General features: G+C 39.8%; 1 protein-coding gene across 1 annotated transcript in view; it reads right to left on the bottom strand.

Moving 5' to 3' along the window:
* AGBL1 (AGBL carboxypeptidase 1) overlaps nucleotides 1-24117 on the bottom strand; it is a 289195-nt gene that overhangs the window by 137913 nt on the left and 127165 nt on the right. Inside the window, exon 19 of the mRNA XM_085308741.1 lies at nucleotides 2605-2734. Coding sequence (XP_085164867.1) covers nucleotides 2605-2734 — 130 coding nt within the window. The remainder of the gene's footprint in view (nucleotides 1-2604; nucleotides 2735-24117) is intronic.

The raw sequence follows: 24117 nt of genomic DNA, 5'->3' as shown, positions 1-24117 counted from the left end.
TTTCAAGGAAGAGCTCACTGCTCAATTGGGTATCAATTACCTGCCAATTTACAGCATTACCAACATGCAAAAGGCACGTATATTAMCCATCTAAAACATCACTTTATATATTAGAAACCACACGGGAATGATCAGCTAGTCAGGTTTAACTGGGCTGTCTGATCAGTAGCAGGTCTTTAATTCYGCATCTCAAGCAGCCTGCAGATGAGTTCTTAATAACAGGCCTGGAAGGAGCCTTGCTGGATGACAGTCACAGCCTTTTGTATTGGTACAGGATTATCATCAAATCTGGATTCCCTAATACTGCTGCTGTTTCAGGCTATAGGATCTTTCCCTGTCTGGTTGTAGCTGATTTCCACAGCAGAAGAATCAGTGCAACTGGAAATAGTGTCATTTAATACGAAAATTGCATAAAGCAATGTTTTAATCACGTTTGCTAGATACTGCAGTCRCTCACAATGTTTATGACCGGCTGTTTTATATAATACATTCTTCTGCCTCATTTTCACATTACAGRGTAGTTTACGCTTCACCATTCAAACAAGACTAAGTGATACTTTGTAGCCTGAGACACATCCAGGCAAACACTAAGCAAACTGGAGACATACCAGTCCTTTTTTTCCCCAGTCTGTCCTCCTGTGCAGCAGGTACACTAATATAAACAAAACAGACTTCAAGTCTTGCACTCACCAGGATATGACTCAAGGCATACATGCAAATTTTAATCTATTTTAAATTATTTGCCAGAACCGATTACTGTAAAGTTAAGGGCTGCTTTCTAACTCAAAAACAATCTTCCTCATGACTTACAGAACCAGCCACCTTTCAAAGTAACAAAAAAGGAAAACAGAAAATGGTAAGTAGGCAATTCTGTAGGAAAATGGAACTTTTTGAAATAATTTTCCATTTTTCCTTAGCATTGCTGTTAGAGGAGTCTCAGTCACCCAGAATTTTGAGGCAGACATGCCTAGATTTTTCTACTCGCAATAAGCTTCCCAAATATGACTGAAAGCTTTCAGACATTTTAAAAAAAGAAATATTAAATTACTATGTCTTGCAGAGAGATCTGCTGGAGGACACGCAGCTTTGCTCCTTGCAGTCAAAAGCAGATAGCACAGGGCAGAGGACTGCAGCCCCTTGCTTTACTAAGATTCCCCAAAACTAAGGAGAGAACTGTAAAAAAAACATTTAGCAGGTTGCTTTCTATGGGAAGAGTGACCAGTTAAARAGTCTTTGGTTTAAAAGGCCGATAACTTCTTTTAAAAGAAGTTCTTTCTTCTTCTCTTTCAAGCAGCTGGTCTTTGCTTTGAAGAAATTGCTTGCTCTAGGATAAGTGAAACTAAATCACTTCACAGAAATCATTTGGCTATCAATGAACATGGTTCCACGAGATCTTGGGGAAAAAAAAAAAAAAAAAGAACAGAACCCATCTTACTTCTGGAGCAGGGAAAAGGCATTTTTGAGTAGGTAAAAATCAATGTACTCTTCAAAGGCAAAGAAAAATCAGTTTACCAACAGTCTGTCATGCAGCCTACAAGTGAGACAGATGATAGGATCAATAGTCTCCCTTCACTCAGCACTGATGAAAACTTGCCCTGGATGGGTGTATTTTCAACTTAAGACATCTGGATATAACAGGGATGACTTTAAATTAGAAAAGGACAAATAAGAATGATTTCTAGAAAAGAGCAATCCTACATGGCTCCAAACCACAGGAAAAGGTTGGTGAGCAAACTCAAAACCGCATGTCCACCTGGAACTGGACTTCCTCAAAATCTCCAGGCAGAGTTGAACTGCAGGGCTCTTGTCTTGACCAAAAATCACATTGCCACAGAAGTTCACAGACTTTTTCACCTTGACTGGGGCCTTTTCCTATCAAGATCAGAAGGAACTGCAAGTCTTTGCAAAGTTCCTGCCTATACATCCTGTATCCTATATCCTGTCTTTGTAACTATCATCACCCAGCCTGTCGGTCTCTGCCTCTACATCTCTTTAGTCAYACTTGAATGTCCCTGTGATTTTCTTGTCAGTGTCTCAGAACCATCTTTCCTTTCTGCTTGGCAACACCGTGCAGACAGGAAGAGTTCYTTCTGTCACTTAGACTAGAAACATCTCTCATGAATTTGCACTCACAGAAACAGGCATTTTCACTCCTTCACTAGAGGAGCATGGAAGTTCAATCCTTCTGAGGACTCATTCCTGTGCCATCATCATTGCACAGGTTGTTTCAGCATAGACTTTTGCACAGCCCATTCAGATAAAATCTTCGTGAAATTTCTCCTGTCACTGCCATAAAGATAGCAATAACCGGCTCATAATATTCAGCTTAGTTGGAGTACTCTGAGGATATTAAAGAGCCTGAAAGAATTCATTTTCTCATTTGTATTCCAGGTGGGCAAAAACTTTGAAATTCAGAGATGTTAGTTAGAAGATTTAGTAAGTAATAAAATATCCATGACTTTCAAAACACCTCTGTAAAGATGAAAACATAAAAGCATAGGATGCTTTCTAAATCTTTCTAGCTCTAAAACAAGGTTGTTTGGACAAGTGCAATAAGCAATCCATATACACTTACTCACAACAAAGACATTGGAAGAGACTCACCAGAGGAGTCCGGCCAATGCTGCGCAAGTAGTACAGAAGCCCTTTGGTGTGGTAAATGGTAGGATGGAGCTGGGAACTGGGAGTCAACCACTGTCTATTCAGGTCATCCCCACTCAAGGAACAACGGTGGCTGAAATCACAAAGCAACACATCATAAACTACTAAAACAGAGCTAATTCTAGAAAGTTACAGGTTCTGACTTGTCCTGGCACTAGTACAGTAGATAGAAACTAGTATGTAAATATCAATTTGGCCTTGAATTGGCCTGGAGTAAACAGTCCATGGTTCGTTTTAGGGGCGCTTACTATATATTATCATTTTATTTCCCTTTGTTTCACACAGTTGCTGTCCTGAAAGTAAACACAGTTTTTCTTTACACATGTACAAAAAAATAAGCAGATAATTTTCAAACAAGATGTCTTCTAAAACATCCTAAGCTCTGCGTGATCTATGAAATTCACCCAGCTTACATAGAGCAGAGGCTTCTCAAAACCTCCGCAGCAAATAGGTAAATCCACCTATTCACTGAAACCTACTCATTCAAATTCATGATAGGTGCTTGAAGCTCCTAGACCAGTCTGAAACATATATGCACTTATATGAGATATCTAGCTCATCTCATTCATGCTTCTCAGATGCATTTCTGAGTGATCTAAAGMACATGTCAAGATGGTCTTGACATAATGCTATCTCTTTAGGTAGAACAATTGTCTAGCTTCACTACAAAGGCTGAATAAAAATGAGAACCGCAGATTTGYGCTGAGAAAGTCTTTTCCTTAGTTGGCTTGAACATAGTGTTTCTGACTCAGTGACCGGCAGAACACATTTGACTTCATGGACTACATCATTGTGCAACTTTGCAAAATCTGACTACACTCTCATTAGTGATTTCATGTAACTCAGAATTTCCTCGTACTCTTTAAAGGACTTGTTGCAATTTGGTTTGCAATTCGCAAATTGCAGTACACTAAGAGTTCAGGAATAAAACCCGCATCATATGGAGATGGACCTACCACAGTCTCAAATATGTGGTAGATTTATCTCCATATCATCCTATTCAATACTAGAATGCTTACAGTGACACAAAACAAAACTTATGATAAGCACTGGCTGAATTTCTAGCTAGAGTTGCACCCAACCTTGCTGTTCCAGTTTTCCAGTAACAAAAAAAAGTTTAGAAATGTACACTTGTGGATGAGGTTCAATATTGTACAGGTAGACTTGCATGGTAGCTAGGGTGTGTTGCATGTACGGTCTTGAATAAAAAAGGTCCTTATACGGGAATGCTTTGAAAGGAGTAGAAGCAATGAATATCCAGGGAATAAATGGGAGAAAATAGGAATAACAAGTCACTAAGAATGCTTTATTTATTTTTTTAATGTAGAAAAACAAGGCTCTGATGCCATCTTGGGGTTTCTGGCAACATCACAAGATCCAATCCAGTTTTACTCTGGTTCACGATCATTGTTACTTGACTCCCTCTTTCGCTTCATAATCCACAGTTGCCATGTTACTCACACCGTAAACTGGAAAAACATTAGCAACAGCTAACACATGGGAAGTCAGTAAATACTGCTGTGATCTCTCTGATGAAAAAAAAATTAAGAGAACATGGTAATTTCCATTATGTTTCTAAATGGCTCTTCAGGTAAAGTCACCTGTAGGCTCACTGCTCCTGATCTTCTGGACAACAGCTGCTCACTTGGGATTAGCAGCTSTATTTCTGCCAAGTACTTATGTGCATACATGGTTTCCTTTAATAGGTATAAATGCATGTAAAGTGGCATTTGAGCTGCACCTTTTCCAAAGACAATCAGTAAAAACTAAACCAAATATCAAACCAACTCCAGACTAACTTTCTATTTCAACATTTCTTAGATCAAACTAAAAAAAAACTCTTTGCAAAACCGTATTCCTTCAGAACATTTAGTAATAAAAGCTGAGACACAAAAAGTTCACTCTTAACCCTTCAATAATTAACATCCCTGATCATTTAAACCACCTTTAGGTATTAGCCCTCTGCCTGACAGCCTGTATCCACAGCTCTTGGGACAAGTAGAACGTTAAATTTAGAGATGATCATTCTTCCTGTCCCACCCACTCCCTCCCATCTTACTGTTAAAGACCACTTACTTTTGTAGATACCAGCTCCCTGCCAGTGTTGTTCCCTGGTTCCTTCCTTCCTTCCCACACCCTCCCTTCCCTAACAGYGATGACATTCACAGATAATGGTTTTGTCCGTTACACTCTGCAGCCAAGGGTGAAGGCAAAATATTACGCTGATCTCAAGTGCTGATAGCAAATAAAGGGTCTGGAAAACCAAGACTGGCTTTGTACGTTTTGCAGGATTTAATCGAATTCACTTCTCAAATCAAAGGCATTTCTTATGATGCAGTTCTGAGCTATTATATTTACTTTAAATGCTTTATGTGTCTTTTCTCCTTAGCAACATCAGCAAGACTGCCCGCCACCCTGGATGAAACTAGCAGCAGCTCAAAAGACAATGAAAACATTTGCCCCAAAGAATTTCAATAAGCAAAGAAAACCCCACTTCTGTCTCAATAAAGAATCGCTAATTCAGCTATTTGTTATATATCTTCAATCCAGATGCAGTTTAAGTGTAGTTTGCATATGGGTGATGCATTTCTGCTGTTCATAAGCCTAATGGATTGGATTAGGCTTTATAGCACTGCCTCTACCACCTTTGAACAGTCAGGAAATTCTTCTATGAGGATCACCCTATTGGATAGCCATTAGCTGCCCCTGGGGCAGCACATGGATACCAAACAGAGCTCTAGGAGAGGAGRGTCGGTCTGTCTTTGTTTTATGCAAAAAATTGAACTGGTTCCATTAAACACTCAGTCATAGGTTTCAGCAACATGACCCATTAGTGCCAGTGTAGAAAGGATCTCCAGTTTAGTAACAGCYGGTGCAAGCATCACATGGTTTTCCTACCAGATAAAAGAAAAACATAACAATCCCACTTTTTACCTTCTCCAGCAGGCCATGAAGTTGTTCTATTTCTAGAGGTAATCTCTAGAATGACTCATGAAGATAGTAGAAAAAGGGACTCTGGACMTTCCTAACCAAGCTTTATCTAAAACGACACAGCTACAAATACTACTGCAATGATGCATGACAAGGTGTTCAGCAGCCACAAATGCCCAAGGAAAGAAACACTTGGGCTGCCTGTCCTTTCCACTCTCTACTATAATGCCACATAGTCCACCACCCTGAACAGAAACAAAGCATTCAAGTCACCCAGTCCCTGGAGAAAATCTCTTATGGAACATGTATAACTCACAAAGCTTGAGTGAGCAGTTGTGAGTAGAGTAAATCCATCCTTAGGTGAATTTGTTGATGATAGGTGGATTCAAATATCATCATCCTATGCCTTCAAGGCTACTCCTATCTGAACAAAAGCCCCAGCTCCAAAGACATACAAAGGCAAGCAGTCACCAAGAACTGCACACAGAGCTACTTTACAAGTAGTAGATCACTGGCTTCTGAAGTTGAAACAACCACAGACAAGTATTGTGTTGAGATTCCCCTTCCCCATAGTTGGATACACTTTTAGGAGAAACACTGAACTGTTGCTGTGAAGGCAGAGACACCTCACAGGGAACTGATGAGAAAGAGCTTAAGTAGCTCTTATACTATTTGTTCGACTTAAGCTAGAATTAGATTTTAAATTTGTTTGCACTTACAATATTTTGCTTTTAATCCTGTACCTTGAAGTCTGACTTTAAGTTTTACTAAAGATGTCTTCTTTACTGTCTTACTATTAAACTTGCTTAGCTTTGAAAGCAGGCAAATTCTGGATACTACTCAAACAAAARCACTCATACAAACAGCTCCAAGCAACGTGAGACATCAGATCCCATGACTCTTCAAAAGGACATTGAAGYTGAATTCTGGGGAGGAAAAGGATAAGATTTTAATGGACTTAGGACACATAGATCCCAGCTTTCTCTGAAATATATTGGGCACCATCTCCAGTTTTCCTGTAACTGCATCCATGGTAAGTTCATAGTCCAACACAAAAAATACAAATCATTGTACAAGCCCTGAAGCAAGGTAGCCTCCATAGCGGCAGAAGTACTGTTTTTCATCTTAGCAGAAGAAATACTGAGTACTCTCAGCTTTCAACCGCACTAAATTCTGCATGAACCACATGTATGGACAGGAAAACACTACCTAGCCCCAACCCAAGTTGATATAATCAAGGGAACCTTTTAGTAGATTTCAGCAAGTACTGAAGTTACATACAGAAGTTACACACAGATGCAAAAATGGGAGGAAAGAGAGATAATTATGTACATACAAAGGAAGAAACAAAACAAAGGGAGATGCAGAGTAAAAAGGCTTGGGAGCAAATACAGTGTGAAAGATATCAGACAAGGAAGAAAGCAAGAAATAGAGAGAGAAAGAGAAAGCAAGAGAGAATAAAGTCTCTTTTTAAAGAAAAACTGTTGCTGTAGTTGGAAGATAAAATAATTCAAAATCTCCTGCCTATTACAGATAAATGGAAAGACAGGGCCCATCATACCGAATGAGTGATGTCAGGACTGATAATAACAGCACCTGGGGCACAACAAACTATAAAATCTAAAGGGATGCATTGTGTTTGATATGTAGACAGTAGCATCACCATTCACTGTGCATCTTAATAGCAGGCAACAGTGCTACTGTAGGATAAGAATATCTATAAAGGGAAGTAGGTGCAAGCAAACATCAGGATGCCATTGAGCAGCATGGGGCAGTCTCAATCAGAGGCAACATGCTGAACAACTTTATAAATAACTACCCACCAAGGAAGGAAGGAAGAATATCTGTATTAAGGTATTTTGGTCGTGCCATTCAGAAAGCTCATAAGAACTCGGGGCGGGGGGGGGGGGGGGAATCCTTCATTTCATTTGATTTTCAGAGTCTGAATTTCAGAGACCCAGCCTCTGCAATTTCAGGAAGCCATACTGCCAGCAAAGCTCTGTCTCATAATATTAAGGAAAGTGTCAGAAACATGGTCAAAGCCAAAGAAAATGGTTATCAGACCTGCTCAAGCCAATGTGCTAAGACTAACATGACTAAATTCTTCACATGGCCCTTCCACATGGATGCTCATGCCATGCAGGCAGCACACCATGGTATYGCCCTGTGAGGCCAATCGTCATTCCAAGAATAGAATAATCTCACACCAGCACAACTCCGGGTCAATACTGGCTGCTTTCTTTTGAGAGCAACCCAATAAAACAGTGTGTTTATGCAATACAGAACAGTCTGAGGCTTTGAAATGTTTGGTTATTTTTCAGAAGTTGAAGAATGAAAATAAGAACTAACCTTCTACCCTCTCAACACAAGAGGAAGCAAGAAGTACTGAGGCCTTCTTTGTAGAGCTCTTCATTTAATCTATTCCATTTTATGGCAGACAAATGGACACACTTGCACTACAGTGCTCAGAGCTGGAACCAAAGAAGGGTACTTGCCGGTGCAGGTATTTTTCCTATAGTGCTCTGGACTGTACCATTAATAGTATAGTATCTTTGCTACCATATAGGTGGGCTGGTTAAACCTCCTTATAGGACACCTCTTTGTTACACCTTGGCAAGCCAGAGGGCTTCCCTGAAGTGAGGTGACCCTTCACTCAGTTACTCCAAGGAGTGGAGAAGGTCATGATCCTTCTTTACTGAGAGTATTGAAGTATTAGATCTTCACCTGCATGCAGTGGAATSCAGATGAATAGCTGCAACAAATATATGCAGACACTGATGAATGAAACCGTTTCCACCAGCATTACTGCAGCTAACAATTCACTACCGGCCATTTGATCTTTCCTTYGGACTGAAAACAGCACGAATGATAAGGTGCCTATACAGAATCAAGAATAAGGGCCTATATGGAATCAAGAATCAAAGTCAAAAGGAATTTGCCTTCACAACACAACCAAAGCAGCTGAGAATTCAGGAGTAGACACAGTATGGACACAGAATGGAGGAATACATGTGAGGAAGAAGTTACAAATAAGCCTGCAAAAATAAGTCACCTAGGACAACCAACATCATACAGATCCCACTGAACACGTAAAGGGAAACCAGGCTTGTACAATCAGCGAACACTAAATAAGCTTAGGAGCTGAGTTGGAGTTTTTGTTCTGTTCCTCTTTGTTCCAGTTGTGAATATGAGGTATGCCACGGAAAGGCATAAAACCCCTGTCCTCCCACTCGAAACAACACACACTGAGACTGAAGAGCATCTTCTTGATCTAGCTCTCCTGGTATTTTAGAAAGCTCAAGTATTGACYGTCTGTGGCACCACTGTCTTTAGCTGCAGAGTACAGATGCTATTCTGGAGATCTTCAAAGCTTGGTTCCTCTTTCAGGTTGCAATGACTTCACAGAGCTGGCAGAGGAGCATGCTGAGTGATCTGCCATTCACACAGGCCAAAAGGAGAAAAAAAGAAAAACTRAAAACCTGGTTTAGGGACTGTAAGAAACCAAGCAACCTTGAGAATGCTGCTGTGCAGTTTGCGCTGTTTTCATCTTACTTTTTTCTTGGGAAATTAGCATAATTTCCTTTGCTGTGCATAAGAAAGAATCATAGAAATGCTAGAACAGTTACTAGTCAAAATATCCCTGCTGAGCTCGTTTGTTTAATCTCAAACCTGACCCATACTGCTCTTTGCTATATTACTGTTTGGATCTCCCTTTACAGTTTTACTCAATGCACTTCATTCCTCAACTGCTAAAACCTCTATTCCATAGCTCTTCTCCTTCCAAGTATGCATCTCATTTCTGAATTATACTTACATTTGYCTCCCCTGCTTTCTTGTGACCCACTGTGACACCAATAGCCCTCAAACTTGATCTGCACCACACTTCACTATTAGACCTGCTTTCACCATGAATAAAGGCCAMACTGATACTAAGGTATCAAGAGCACACACTATTTAACTAGATGATGAAAGTCAACACCAGAAAGTCAGCTTCTCCTAAGCAACTCCTATACAGTAACAAGTGATAGCTATTTCTCAACTGCATTATGATCACTTAGTGCTATACTGGGTTATCTCTAGGTCTTTAAGAGGAAAATTTTTAATACTACTTTCTCATCTGTACTGCACCATACACACACAATGCTGAACTTATCTTCTGAATGACACTTGTGCCATCTGGCTGCCAACCAATTTAACAATGCTGTTGAAGTGAACCTTCTCACTTTGGACTCTAGCTGCAGTATAATTTTACCCTTTCAGCATAGACTAATGAATCCATGGTGCATAATACTTCCTCTCAGGCAAATGCTATTCTAAAGGATCATTCTGCCAGCTTCTTGCCTCCCTACAGCTGAGCACTGATACTAATTAGCATAATGAGGCTTCAGTGTTTCAGTTTGTACATCTGACTGATTTTGTCCCAGTGGACAGTCCTTGCTTCCCCAGATGAATGATGCACAGTCTGTGCTTCTTCCATTTAGTGCATGTACCTGGGTTGCTATCCTTGCTCAGCTCCCTCTGTTACAAGGGTTCCTTTTCTCTCTGTGGACACATTTCATTAAGTCACATTTTGTTATAAATCAATTAGAGACACAGAATGAGATCTGCTTCACCCTCAGCTAATACTGTCAGTAACATAATAAAATGAGCCAACAAGTTCACAAGATTTATTGAAAAGGTGAGTTAACAGCATTATCATAGATGAGCTAAACCACCTCCTAGCTCCACTTGAAAGGATGCTCAGCAGACTTTAGTTTCTTTTAGTGGCAACAACAACAATCATCAAACACCAGATAACTCATTCACCTGCAGGATGTCCAAATACTTTACATGCCATTGATTAAAAAAAAAAAGCCTTAAAACAGCATTTTGAGTCACTGCTTTTGATTGGGAAGAGTCACTTTTCAGCTCAAGGGGTTTCTCATAAAAAGTATCTTCTCTCTGCAAGAATACTGACTTTTGTTCACAAGCTAAATACACTACTCTCCCCTGCAAGCACTGACTTTGCAGCCAAAACTCCAAAATGCATCATCCAAAACTTCCTAAGTATTTCAGACACATGATGTCGTCATATGTCAGAAAACATGCATTTGAGGTTTCTTAGACACCCATTCTTTTGTGGCAGAGGGTCTCTGGCTGGGCCATATGTCCCATAATGCCATATCAGGACTCCATGACAGCAATTCAGCAAGGAGGAGAACGATGATGCAACCCAGGAGTTGTAGTCCGGCTGGGGAACTCAGGGCAGCAGGACAGCCAAACAGCAACTCCCAAATGGCACCACAAGGACATTTCCAAATTAAAATACTGCTTTTAAACGGAAAGATTTGGCTCAAGTTTTCATTATCCATTATTCATAGAAAAGGTTTTTTTTCCCCTCATAGGGCAAGGCAACATATTTTCCCCCCAACACTCCTACTTACATTCTCTTACAAGTTACATCAGCAAATCTTAACTTTGCAGGCAGCAACATCAAGAGGTGAAACAACTCACGCAAAACCGGAGTGGTAAACTAGTGACAGAACTAGGAATGGGACTTGAGATTTGATGGAAGCATACCAGATTAACTTTTTTAAAAAAGAAATGTTCTTTAGCCTGTGCAAATTCCTATATTCTGACATTATTCTGACATATTCTTAATTTAAATGTGACTTATATCCATATAGCTTCAGAGGATTCTGAGCTGATTTAAGCTAATTGCTCACATAGAGGTTGCATCAATTTAAAACTTAGTTAATCAGTACAATATCTGCATATTGCTAGGAATTACAATTCCAGATAATTGATCTAATACTTAGACCACAATAAATAACACAGAAGGACAAAGTGTCATATCATAGATTAACAAAGAGAATCACAAGCAAAGGGACCTGTAGAGACCCATAAAATAAAAATGTGCAGCAGTGACTGCTGTCAAATCTGTCAAATTTTMTTAGGATCCTTACTTAGCCAAGCAATCCTGAAGCTAGAACTCCCTTCAGAAACATCCTCTCTGCTCCTATAGAGCTGAAGAGAGAAGCTAGAATATAAAGAAAAAAAACTCTCAAAGCAGTTGCTGTAACCACAAACTTCAGCATTTGTTGCTACTAGATTACATATTAATTAGCATCATCCAGCATAAACATCACAGGCTGTAGTAGAGAACCTTGGTACCTGTTTGAACTGCAGGAGCAATGAGATAGGCACTGCACAGAGCTGGGTTTACGTTGTCACCAACTGGCTCAGCTCAGCTTAGGAGCACAAAAAGGGACCTCGCTGTACATGAGGCTGTAATGCGATTTATAGTGGAATCGGTCAGTGGCTGACATACGAGAAGACACACTACACTTCCTCCGTTAGTAAATTATAACTCTGACAAAGTAGCATTAACTGAAATATGTTGAGTGGTAGCTTACAAAATAACACAAAACAAAGTGCATAGTTTGTCACTCCTTTCCTCTGCCAGGCAGGATTGGGTTAGCTAAGGAAAGGTAAAACTAGATTTTATTTCTCGAACTAGAGAGGATTTTTCTTCCTTTTTTTAAAAAGCCATGCTGGAAAACTAATATGCTTATGATATCAGTAATATCTGTAATATCTCTAGAAATTTTCAACCTCACAGGCTACGTGCATGACAGATCTCTCTGCAATGAAGTAGTATTTCCTCATAGGTTACTGAGTAATTACATACAAATCCAGGCTTGCAATATTTCTCCTTTCTGACCAGAGATCTAACTCTGCCTGTGAATTCCATGGAATACCCAAAAAACAGTTTGCTTTCTTTGCAATAAGTGCTCCCTTCTATAAGACATGAACAATAYGAATCAAAACCTGTTTGTAATATAGCTTCCAAGCCAAAAGAGGGGAAAAACTCTCATTTTCTAGTTACACGTTCCACCTGACGCAGAAGGGAAGTGGCTATCTTCCTTTAACCAGACCAGTTCCTACATGCCTCTTTACCAGTACGTGGTATTTTCCCAATAGATGTTTTACCTCCACGTGATACTCCTCACCTAGGCGGTGCACTTTTGGCTAATGTACCACAGTACATTAGTACAATTCCCCTATGCGGTCAGGGAGACTGTTAAGGTTTTGGAAGGCAACTTAAGCAATGAGTTACAGATATCACCATCCCCAGGGACTGGAGATTACCTCATGCAATCGCTAATAACTGATGCATAGCAAATAGTTTAATAAGGCCATTACAGCTGTTAAGAAAAATATTCCAATACATCAGTATCTCTTACACAAACCCTCCTGCACACAAACGTACTACATATAGCCTCCTCTACTACATGCYTTCTTTAAGGGTCTCAGGAACGAGGAGAGTTGAATGCTCTGCAGCAYCCACCAAAACCCAGTGCTTCAGGACAGCCACCTGAGTGATAGACTTGATTCATCCCATAAAAAACCTGCCAACTACTAACCAAGTTGCTGCCTGCCCTCCAGGCAGCAAAGTCTTACCAGTATAGCACATGCTCACCGAGACAGGCATGTCAAATAGCAATTAATTACAGCAAATGCAAAAGAAAAGGAAAACGACAACCGTTCTGAACCCCGCAACTCCGTGCAGAGGATATTCAGTGCCTCTGCTGACCTGAGGCTAATCTTTCAGGGTCTCCTCACACACCAGGCACCACTGACTCCCGCATTGCTGAAGGGGCGTTTGAGGGACCGACCTGCAATCCAGTACAGCAAGCAGCCAGGGATGAGCTAAGAGGTTTGGGGTTATGTCTGCAGATGCACCAAGCTCTTTGATTTGTTTACTTTCCCCCATGCACATGCACTACAAGCCTTCAGACCTCGGCTGAATGCTAGTTCTGGTACTAAAAAACTGCAACAATTTGCACTTACATAACCGCTCATCCAAGCACAGTGTCTCTGGGCATTTCACAACAGTAAAGTTAAATGAAGCATTCAATACCTTCTTATTAAAATAAAGTATACACCAGAGAAACATGATGGGCTTGTATAATTCTGCAAAACATCTAGAAAATTTAAAATAATATATATAAAAACAACAGTAAGATAAAATCACTGTAAATCTGAAAACCAAATCTAGCTCTCTAGAAAGCTCACAAACCCAAGCACAGATTTAGGCAAGAGTTTAAGAGACTTCACGTAAGTGCCAAGTAAAGCTGGCACTGAAAATACAGGGTGCATAGACTGATTTAAGATTCCTAAAAGCAACTGTTCAAATTCCAGGGTAGCTAAAGGATTTGTAATAGAAACCACACCAAACACATTAACTGTAACTTCCTGGAAGCTTCTAGTTAAAGGGAAAAAAAAACTACTACAGAACTTGAGAAAAAAAAAAAAGTAGGGGACTAATTAGGAACAAATATAAGTTGTTCATATATACTTGTGTGAGAAAAAAAAATCTAAACTCTTTTTAAAATACATCTTTTGCTGGGCAATTGAGGTCTATCAGGATCAAAAAACTCCCTCTTGAAACAGATGTGTAAAGTGAAATTACTTGAATACTGAAATAAATGACCTGATTTTTCAAATAGGGAGCTACTCATCACTGCCTATAGAAGTTCAATAGAGTTGCAAGCACCCAGGATCTTCCAAAGTCAGGAAGTTCTTTACTGGCTTCCTTAAAAAAAAAAAAAAAAAAAAAAAAAAAAAAAAAAAAAGGATCAAGGCACTTAAATTATGGTCCTTACTGTTCTTTCTTTTCTTTCTTTCTTTTTTCTTTTTAAACTCTATTCTTATATTTAAACCAGGAAGATTGAAGAATAAGACAATATCAGCAGTATTTCAGAATGGAGGGGTACAGCGCTTTATCCAAACACTTGGAGGCCCCCCCCCCCCACCTTGGCTCTCATTTGCACTTGTTTTTAACCCTATAACAACCTCTTAAAGGTGAAGGACTGTGAATATTTTGGGATCAACGGATAAGTTTGAAGGTGCTCATGAAGAAAATGGATGATCAACTCAACATCCAAACATCCAAGTTTTGTAACAGAGAGTTAAAAAAAAAAAAAAAAAAAAACTTTCTGGTAAGAGGCACTGTCCTGTTTCAGTGAGTTAGGAATACCAGGTCGTGGTCAAAACTTGAAATGCTTCAATGAAAAGCAAATGACAAAGTACCAGACTGCCAGAGCCCCTTGCTTAGATGTGGAGATCAGAGGAAGAGAAGAGAGTGCAAATACAATCTCTTGATCATTTATTTGCAAGTCATATACAAGGGTAACAGTTTTAGTACTTCTATGTAGAAGGCCCATGGGTGCATACTGACAACCTCATGGAAAGCTACTTCCATCTGTTGGCTGATCTAACTCAGCATGCTCAATTGCTAACCAAAGAATAGGGCCACACAGCCTCTACTCAGAGCAGTGACTGAAGGCTGCATTTTTCCCCCTATGTCTAGACAGTAAACCCTTTTAAAGTCTTCTCCCCAGAGAAGCTTAAACCAAGAGTTTGCTTATCTTTACAAAAGAGCTGAACACATTTTAATTGTTAATGAACATTCACACTTAACAGGTGAATGACAGTAATTACATACCTCTAAGAGCATTATAGAGAGCAACGTGACATTTACAGGCAAGGAGATAATCAAGAGGCTTTCAAAACTGCTTTCCAAAGACCACCAACACTCTGTCACTGTTGAGAAACAACCCTAAGTACCACTTCCAGACAGTGTTTTCAGTGGAGTTGCATATATAACATCTATGTCAGTAGAAGACTGATATGGAAGAAAATAGAGAGGACTGAAACTTGCTCAGTTCTGAGATTGATTAGAAACAGAAATAAGCATGGTGCCCACTCAGGGTCCTGATGAAGGTGGGAAGGCTGGTGAGCATCTAGAATAGTTTTTAATGCTGTCCAATAATGTCTTTCCTTGAGTTTTTCAGGACTCCTTGTTCTTTAAGCTATCCCAGCTTGTTCTTTAAGCTATACCAGTCACAGACTCTACAGTGATTAAAGCCTCAGCTGCACAATGTTTAGTCAATATAGATAAGCTCAGAGTTTTCCCCTAAAAAAAGAAATAAATAAAAAACTCAACATGCAAATTAACACAGGCCATTTTGATCAACTGGAATAAAGGTCGCATAAGGTTGCAATTATTTTGGCCAGAATTGCAAGAAAACAATGAGGAATAAAGAATGGCCTAGGAATGACCTGAGTCTAAGCTCTCTTCCACCTTAAGTAAAAATAACACAGTTCAGATGTCACCATTTGCATTTAGGTAAATTCTCCCTCAGTTTTACAGCTTCTCTTAGCTATTAGAAATACTTATAAGTATTACTTACTTATTATTATAACTTACTTGTTGCCTAAAGAATAGGACCTAGCTAAAACTTCAGCTAAATAGTCCTTCGTTACCTGTTTCATTCCAATAATGTTGCACAATCAATAATGCTACGTTATACTGAAAAATAAAAGTTTAATACCAATATGCTTAATAGCTCTAATTGTTTACAAGCACTTCCTTAAAAAATATTAAGAAAAACTGAGATAGAAATACATAGCATTTTCCAGAAAACTGATAAAGTTTTTGCTCTCTGCACCTTTCCAACAGGGCAGAATCTATCCCCAAAACTTTCTGGTAAGTTAGCAGAAGAGAAGGTGAAAAGAAAAAAAGAAACAAATGAACAAAAAAAAGAAAAGAAAAGGAAAAAGGTAATCACATTTTCCCTCATTTTTGACTACTTAAAAAAAACCAACACACTTCTTTAATTAACCTCCTATAGCTTCCCTCAGAGTATGGGAAAAGTACTTTTTTCTGTGAAATCACCATTTCAATAGAGCTATCATTTATCAAACACTTAGCCATTTCAGACAACTCCAGTATCATTAAGTTAAGCCCAAACTGCTTCTTTAGGGTATTACCGGCATCACTCTATAGATAAAGTAACTACAAAACAGCTTAATGACTTGTTTGAGGCCATACAGTAAACATTTGCTAAAGGTAGAAAAATGATAATTCAAAGGAAGAAAAATATTCATAATCATTTGCTTAGAAAATTTTTTGATGCTGTTCAGAGCAAGGAAAGCAATTGCTTAGTGATCCTCAAAGATTCATGCCATGCAGGATGCTTATCTCTACTCCTGAGCACTGAAAACTACAAGGGACAGAGAGCAAAAAGGGACAGCAACMAGGAAAAAAGAAAAAGGGAGAAGTCTACAGAGCTTATTTCTCTTCAGCTCACAAGGCAGATTTGTTGGTCTGAAAAGCATACTCATTGAATTGTGGCACTGAATATATTTCTTACGGTGTGACTCCACAGCTGCAAAATCCCAGCTGCAATTAGAAAACTGTAAGGCTGGATGTTTTATCATTTTTATACATGCAGGCACTCCAGTGCTGGCTGTGGCAGGCTGCAGCTGGCCTTCCGTCAGCCCCCAGCTGCTCTCTAGCAGAAAGGCAGTAACTGCAATTGTGTGTAAACATTAGTTAAGCACAAATTTTGCAGGTGTTGAAATGAGTTGAAATTGCTTAGCACAGTTTCAGTCTAGTATTTCCTASCTCAGTCTTAGCATTTCCCAGCTCAGTCAGGTGAATACGACTTGCTTGGAAGAAATTGCAGAACGTGATTTTATACTATTAGACAGCAAGGGGCGATTAGGTGACCTCCTAAGCATTAAGTCTTCAAACAGCCAAAGAACTGCTGAGTTGCAAAGCAGAAATGTTTTAGAGTGACTGTAAAACCTTYGTTATTCCAGTTGTGAGCCAGTCGCCAACAACTGAATAGGATGGTGCCTTTTCCTCACACTTGTCCATGAAAAATATTCTCCTGTCTCCTATATCATCATCTGCTTTAGTTGTTGTCCAAAACAAATACTGTATTGAATGATCCATGGATACTAAGGATAAGTTAACAGCATGGTGGTCTATATGCAAAAACACAAACTCATGTCTTCCTTAAAGCTACATCCTGGATACTACATGCTGGTGGATACTTTTAAATATACCTAATCTTCTGGAGGATACAAATATTGGTCCCCTTCAGCTAGTATAAATCTAGGACAATTCTATCCAAAGAAATGAACAGAGCTGAACAAGGTTTGATTTAGTGCCTAACATCTTTCCAATTATATATTTGATAGTTTTCACCCATGGTACCTGGTTATCCCTTCCAAGTTATTMAAATTTTTCTTTTTTGATCTTCCAATTAAGTCTATTTGCTGTTCAAATGCACTCACACCAGTAACAGATCAGTTCCACAAACTGATCATGAACATCACCWCAAATCCTGATCTCTTGTGCTACCTCCCAGCAGCTGCAAAGTCTCTAGATAATACGTTCAAGGCTGTACACAAAAGGAGACAATATCTTAAACAGCACAAAAATAATCTGTTGYAGAGAAAAACAAGGTGCTGAGACTGAAAAATTGACTTCATAAGGAATGGCAAACCAGCACAGCATATATCCCTATTAGTGTTTTCCCTTTGGCCTTATAATGCTGCTCATGAATTTCACTTTTCATTTATTCTTATACAGAAAAGATATCATCTCTCCCTCAGCCCAGAAATTAAGCACTCCTTTCTTTTAATTAAGAAATATTTCACTTTTTTTTTTTTTTTAGAAAATGTAGAAAGCTGTCACAACAAACAAGACAAAAGTCTAACAATCACCCTCTGCAAACAAGCCCCATTTTCTTTAGCTTGTTCCACGCACAAAGCTCCCTTTGAAGATTGGTGTGCTCTGCTACGAGCTGTTGTCCAGGTGACTCAAAAACATTAACTATATCAAGACACCCTTCGTGGATAAAGATGACTAGATGTGAGGAAATATGTACTCCCTTCTCACCTGCTACAGGTCTGTCACCTGCTACAGGTCTGTCACTTACCAATAGACTCAGAAAAACAGTAGTTCACCAAGTAGAAGTACAATCTGGAAAGAGTTTTAATGTTATCACCCATTACTGGCACTCATGATGCAAGATGTGCTGCCTACTCCTGCAACAGTTGGAAAAAGAACGCTGAGCACTCCTATCACAGACTATTTATCACTGATAGCACCAAGTTGCTGGAACACAAGGATTTGGGCCCAGCACTGCTAAGTATGTATTCGAAGTGGCAATAAGAAGGTAACAGGATGTCGTAGGGCTACCTTAACATGCTACTGAAACTATCCTTTTGGGCAGAACTCACCATCTTGAAATGGCAAATACACATCAGAGTTTTGCCCTGCTTTCTCCAGCCCACATTTTAGCCCAAAGAACTGCCAGAATAGATACTGAAAAGTTTTCCATTTTAGCTATAGAGTCTAAATTTTTGCTTTGTAAAAGGAAGAGTTCAAGAACTAATTAACCTGCTTTAAAGATCTTCACTAATGGCACCTAAGCAGAACAGGATGAGTCAGTAGCTACTGACTGATTAGCAGTCACCATCTATTCCAAGATCCACATTTACTCTAAGAAAGCCTCATGTCATTTCCTCTCTCCAGAGGACAAACCACCAGGTCTCACTCACCTTCGCAGGGTCATTGAAATACATACATAAAGTCATTCAGCCTTACAGACAGTGACAGCTTTGGGCTTTGTAGTTTTCCTTAACAATTACTTCTGTTCATCCTATGGGGTCTTCCACAGGTGATCTGTCATGGTTGATGGCAGGTTGCCTAAGAATTTCTCACATAATCCAGTGACAGGTTACATCTTTGTTTCAACTAGAATGCCTCAGAGGGTCTTCTCTTCCTTGTCATTCTCTTTTACCAACTTCCACTCAAATTACAATTTGCCYAGAATGCTATGTGGAATCACCCACTGCATCAGTAGGGATATTATCTGAAGGAGTGACAATGCACCGGATCGCATTTCAAGGTAAATTAGTCTGCATCCATCACAAATTCTGCTAAAAGTTATGCTTGCCTCTCAAAAATCTCTAGGCTGATAAGCCTTTACAAAGAGTAGAAACTTAAAGATCACAGCATTTATTGTTGTGATGAGTTCTCCCATAAGAAGAAAAAGGAGTCTAGCTGCAGTAGCAATTTAGGAGATGCCATCTGAACAGATAACAACCAGCTGGACAAAAATTCAGCCAAATAATATTTTTTGCAGGTTAGTAAATCCCTCTGAAGCAGAAGAAGTGTCAACAATAAAGCTCAGAACAGATGAATGGGTACTGTTTATTTCTGGATGTATAAAGCAACTCAAGAGCCTTGAAGGAAAGAATCACTTCCCCAGGAACCCTGATTCAGTGACTTCAGTTGAAGTTGATTCCAAAGCAGGTTTCCCATCATTGCCAAGGGACATTTGAATCAACTATATCCTCAAAGTACTATTTACATCCACTTCTCAGGATTTCATCAAATGCAAAAATGCCTGAGCTGACTGAATGGACACACTCCCTTAAGCACATTCAGAAGTGAGCAGCTTGAGCTTTATTTACTTACTTACTGATTTAGTATTACTATTTAGCTCTCCACTTGCAACTGCAAATATGCCTTTGCTGCTCCATTAACATGATCGCTTTTCTGAGTTTCATACTTAACCCAGAGTGTCCACACAGAAAATATCTAAGCAATATTTGGAGAAGTTGCACCTTGAGTATAGAGTTGACATTGTAGGTCACACTTTTAATGAGAACTTGAGCTAGGCTAAAAATCTACTAACTTTGTAAGGACAGATGCAGGCAAAATCTCATCAAGCGCTGAATGCTAGTGGAAAACTTTGCCATAATCCTTCCCACTGTCCCTTGGGAAGTGGAAGAGTCAATTGTTTTGCCATTTACACAAAGAGTCAAAAGAATGTCAGTACAAATAAACAACAAAGCAGATATATAGTAGGGACACTCACCCTAGGGCTAGGGTAAGCCAGATGATCAAAGGATACCAAACATTCAGGTTTCATACACAATAAAAATACAGAGTGAGCAAGCGTACACACAACAGATTCTAGCCAAGGCCACAGTGGCAAGAAAGCACTAGCACACATCTTCCCTTTGCTGTCCCTGAAAGAAACTGGGCTTCCTTGCCATCACAACCTGACACTAAGTCAGCTACCTGTTAGCAGAGATGCAAAATATTATACTCTCCATCATCTTTGAAAGGACGTGGAGAACGAGAGGTGCCTGAGGACTGGAAGAAGGCTAATGCCACTACAGTCTTCAAAAAGGGCAAGAAATTGGACCCGAGAGACTATAGGCCAGTCTCATCTTGATCCTTGAAAAGGTGAWGGAACAGCTYATCCTGGATGACATCTCTAAGCATGTGACAGGTATGAGGATGATCAGGAGTAGTTACCATGGATTCACCCAGGAGAAATCATGCTGAACCAATCTGGTAGCCCTTTTACAATGGGATAGCTAGCTGAGTAGATGAGGGGAGAGCAGTAGATGTTGTCTACTTTGAATCGCAAGGCTTTCAACACCGTCTCCCATAACATCCTCATAGGCAAGCTCAGGAAGCGCAAGGTAGATGAGCAGTGAGGTGAACTGAGAGTTAGCTGAATGGCAGAGCTCAGAGGATTATGTTCAGTGCTGCAAAGTCTAGTTGGAGGCCTGTAGATAGCAGTGTCCCCCAAGGGTCAGTACCACGTCTGGTCTTGTTCAACCTATTCATCAATGACCTGGATGAAGAGACAGAGTGCCTCCTCAGCAAGTTTGCTGATGATACAAAACTAGGAGGAGTGGCTGATAAACCAGAAAGCTATGCTGCCATTTAGAGGGACCTCAACAGGCTGGAGAAATGGGCAGAGAGAATCCTCATAAAGTTCAAAGCAAAGTGCAAAGTCCTTCAGCTTGGGAGGAACAACCCCATGTACCAATACAGACTGATCACTGACTTGCTGGAAAGCAGCTCTGCAAAGAAGGACCTGTGGGCCCTGGTGGACAACAGGTTGACCCTGAGCCAGCAGTGTGCCCTGGAGGCMAAGGCCAACGATATCCTGGGGTGCATTAGGAAGAGCACTGCCAGTAGGTCAAGGGAGGCGATCCTCCCTCTACTCAGCCCTGGTGAAGCCACATCTGGAGTACTGTGCCCAGTTCTGGGCTCCCCAATACAAGAGAGGCATGGAGCTACTACAGAGAGTCCAGCAAAGGGCTATGAAGATGATTAAAAGACTTGACATCTCTCAAGTGAGGAGAGGCTGAGAGCGCTGGGACTGTTCATCAGCCTGGAGAAGAGAAGACTGAGGGGTGATCTTGTCAATGTGTGTAAATATCTGAAGGGAGAGTGTAGAGAGGATGGAGACAGACTTTTCAGTGATGCCAACACAATAGGATGAGAGGCAACAGGCACAAACTGAAACACAAGAAGTTCCATCTGAACATGAGGAAAAACTTCTTGACTGTGAAGGTGACAGAGCACTGAGGTACAGGCTTCTCAGAGAGGTTGCAGAGTCTCCTTCCTTGGAGATATTCAAAAGTCATCCCTAGGTGCTCCAGGTAACTCTGCTTAAGCAGGGGGTTGGACTAGATGATCTCTAGATGTCCCTTCCAACATCAACCATTCTGTGAAAGCGTGTTCCCTCTGCCAGCAGATGTTGAAGCCAGCTGTTACACCAGCAGGTTCTGATTGGTTGACAAAAGTTGACAGCTGCTTCTTAGAACAAAGTGGTAAGGAAAGTAGGAGCAATTTAGACATCAGGATTGAATTATGCTTTCAGTTCCACCGCCAGACAGCAAAGTAACTTACACTTACTCCAGCAGAGTAATCATGGATCTTTAGCAGAGTGAAGGAAAGCAGAATTTGATCAAGGTTCTTATGCCAAGCAGTGTGCCCTGGAAGCTAAAAGACAATATATTCAGAAGGCCACCTAGATGTCTATTTACCATTTCCTGAAGTGGAGGAAATAAGGAAATTCATCCAATCACTGGTTTACTGTCCTGTGTGATTAGCCAGGAGAACACATGGTTTCAGGACATTCATAGGCTCAGATTGTAACAGACTCCACTGTTAGTATTCAGTGCATACTAGACTGCATATATTAAAAGAGTAATTTGTATTAATAAGAGGAACAAATGAAATAAAATTATTTAGGACAGAAAGTCATAAGGATTCGTATTCCTGGGCATAAAATGACTTCAGCAATTAGATCTAAAAGAAAAGTCTTCTTTCCTTACCACCTCCATTGCCATTATAAGGGAATGCTATTGCACAGAGTTCACTATTAAGGAAACACTTAACGTCACCTAATGACTATGAAGGTGACATGAGTCAGTTCTTGCCTTGCAGTACTTGACTGGTAATTCTTCACCCTCCTTTTCTACCTTCCTTCTGACTTCTGTTACTTCGCATGATATGAGATGCCTTCTTTCTACTGACTTTGGTAAACAAAGTTACAAGGCCAAAATGGTTACAGACAGTGAAAACCATGGCCCAAAATCCCACTCCTCCGCCCCCCAACAAGAAAGTCCTTAATCTTCAGTACCATCAATGAGCTCCCTATACCTAGACATACCACAGGGGGRAAAAAATCATTTTTTTGTATAAAAATAAAAGCCAAAAGTAAGTATTATGCTCCTACTGGATTAATTTTACATAAATAACAAGATTTTCCCTTTAAATGTACTCAATCAGCAAGTCTGTGGCAGAATAGTACCAAAATCCAGAAACCATGTATGAAAACTTCTTCTCTTTTCCCTGCTGGACTTTCAACTTCTTTACATACAGCCATACCTAGAGGTAAAAGCAGTTCCTTTCCTGATTCTCTACAGGAAGCAATAAAAACATCACATTACAATCAACTCCACACAGACATGTTTTATTCCTATCATTCCACTAAAATAATAATAATAATAATAATAATTAATTAAAAGCAGCATATATTGGTTAATTTTATCTAAGGGAAAACCACAATGGGGCTTTTAAATGATTTCAAGTTCTTTTCATACCCTGCTGAGGTACATTTTACCTGCTTGGGACGAGTAGCATCAAATGCAGTTACGAAGAGTAAAACCCCAATGTTTATATAAAGTCATGAATTCAGAGATGGTATATTAGCAACACAGTTTTTAAATAAATGAACAAACCCAATCCCACTTCACTTAGCCAAATGAGTTTCAAGGAGAAACAAAGAAATCTACTGCCATTTGAGATTGATGCTGGTTCTTCTCTTCTAAATYTCACCTCGCCTCATTTTGCACAATGTCATTAATACCCTAACCACTGAATTATTAGTAGATAATTTACAAATACTGCTTGTTATTTCTTGGTGATGAAGGGAAACTGACACAGAAATTAAAGCTATGGCTTAGAATAGAAAAACTCAGGAACCTTATTAAGATTTATCAGCTTGCTCCAAATCTGAAAAAGGCTTAAACTACACTAAGGACATTCTGAATGCTAATAGTGAGACCGTTTGACACCATTTGAAACAGTTCTGTAGAAATAATAGGGGAAAAAAATATTGTAATGGCACAGGCCAGGGGAGCAAAGCTACTTAAGGTATTTGGTATGGCCTATTTTATTGGATATGGAAGCAGGAGTTGTTTTACAAATCCAGAACTACTAAGGCTCCCTCAGGTGACAGAGTGGATGGATTCCACAGTGAATTCCAAAAGTRTTCATAGATCAATATTGAGGCATACTGGCAGAACAGCAAAGAGGAAGGTGAGACAGAGAAACAAGCCATCTGCAATTCAGACCACAGG

This window comes from Rhea americana, unplaced genomic scaffold, assembly GCF_003343005.1.
Source record: "Rhea americana isolate MKP2758 unplaced genomic scaffold, rheAme1 scaffold_28, whole genome shotgun sequence".
Classification (NCBI taxonomy): domain Eukaryota; kingdom Metazoa; phylum Chordata; class Aves; order Rheiformes; family Rheidae; genus Rhea; species Rhea americana.
This window is presented reverse-complemented; position numbering and strand designations above follow the sequence as displayed.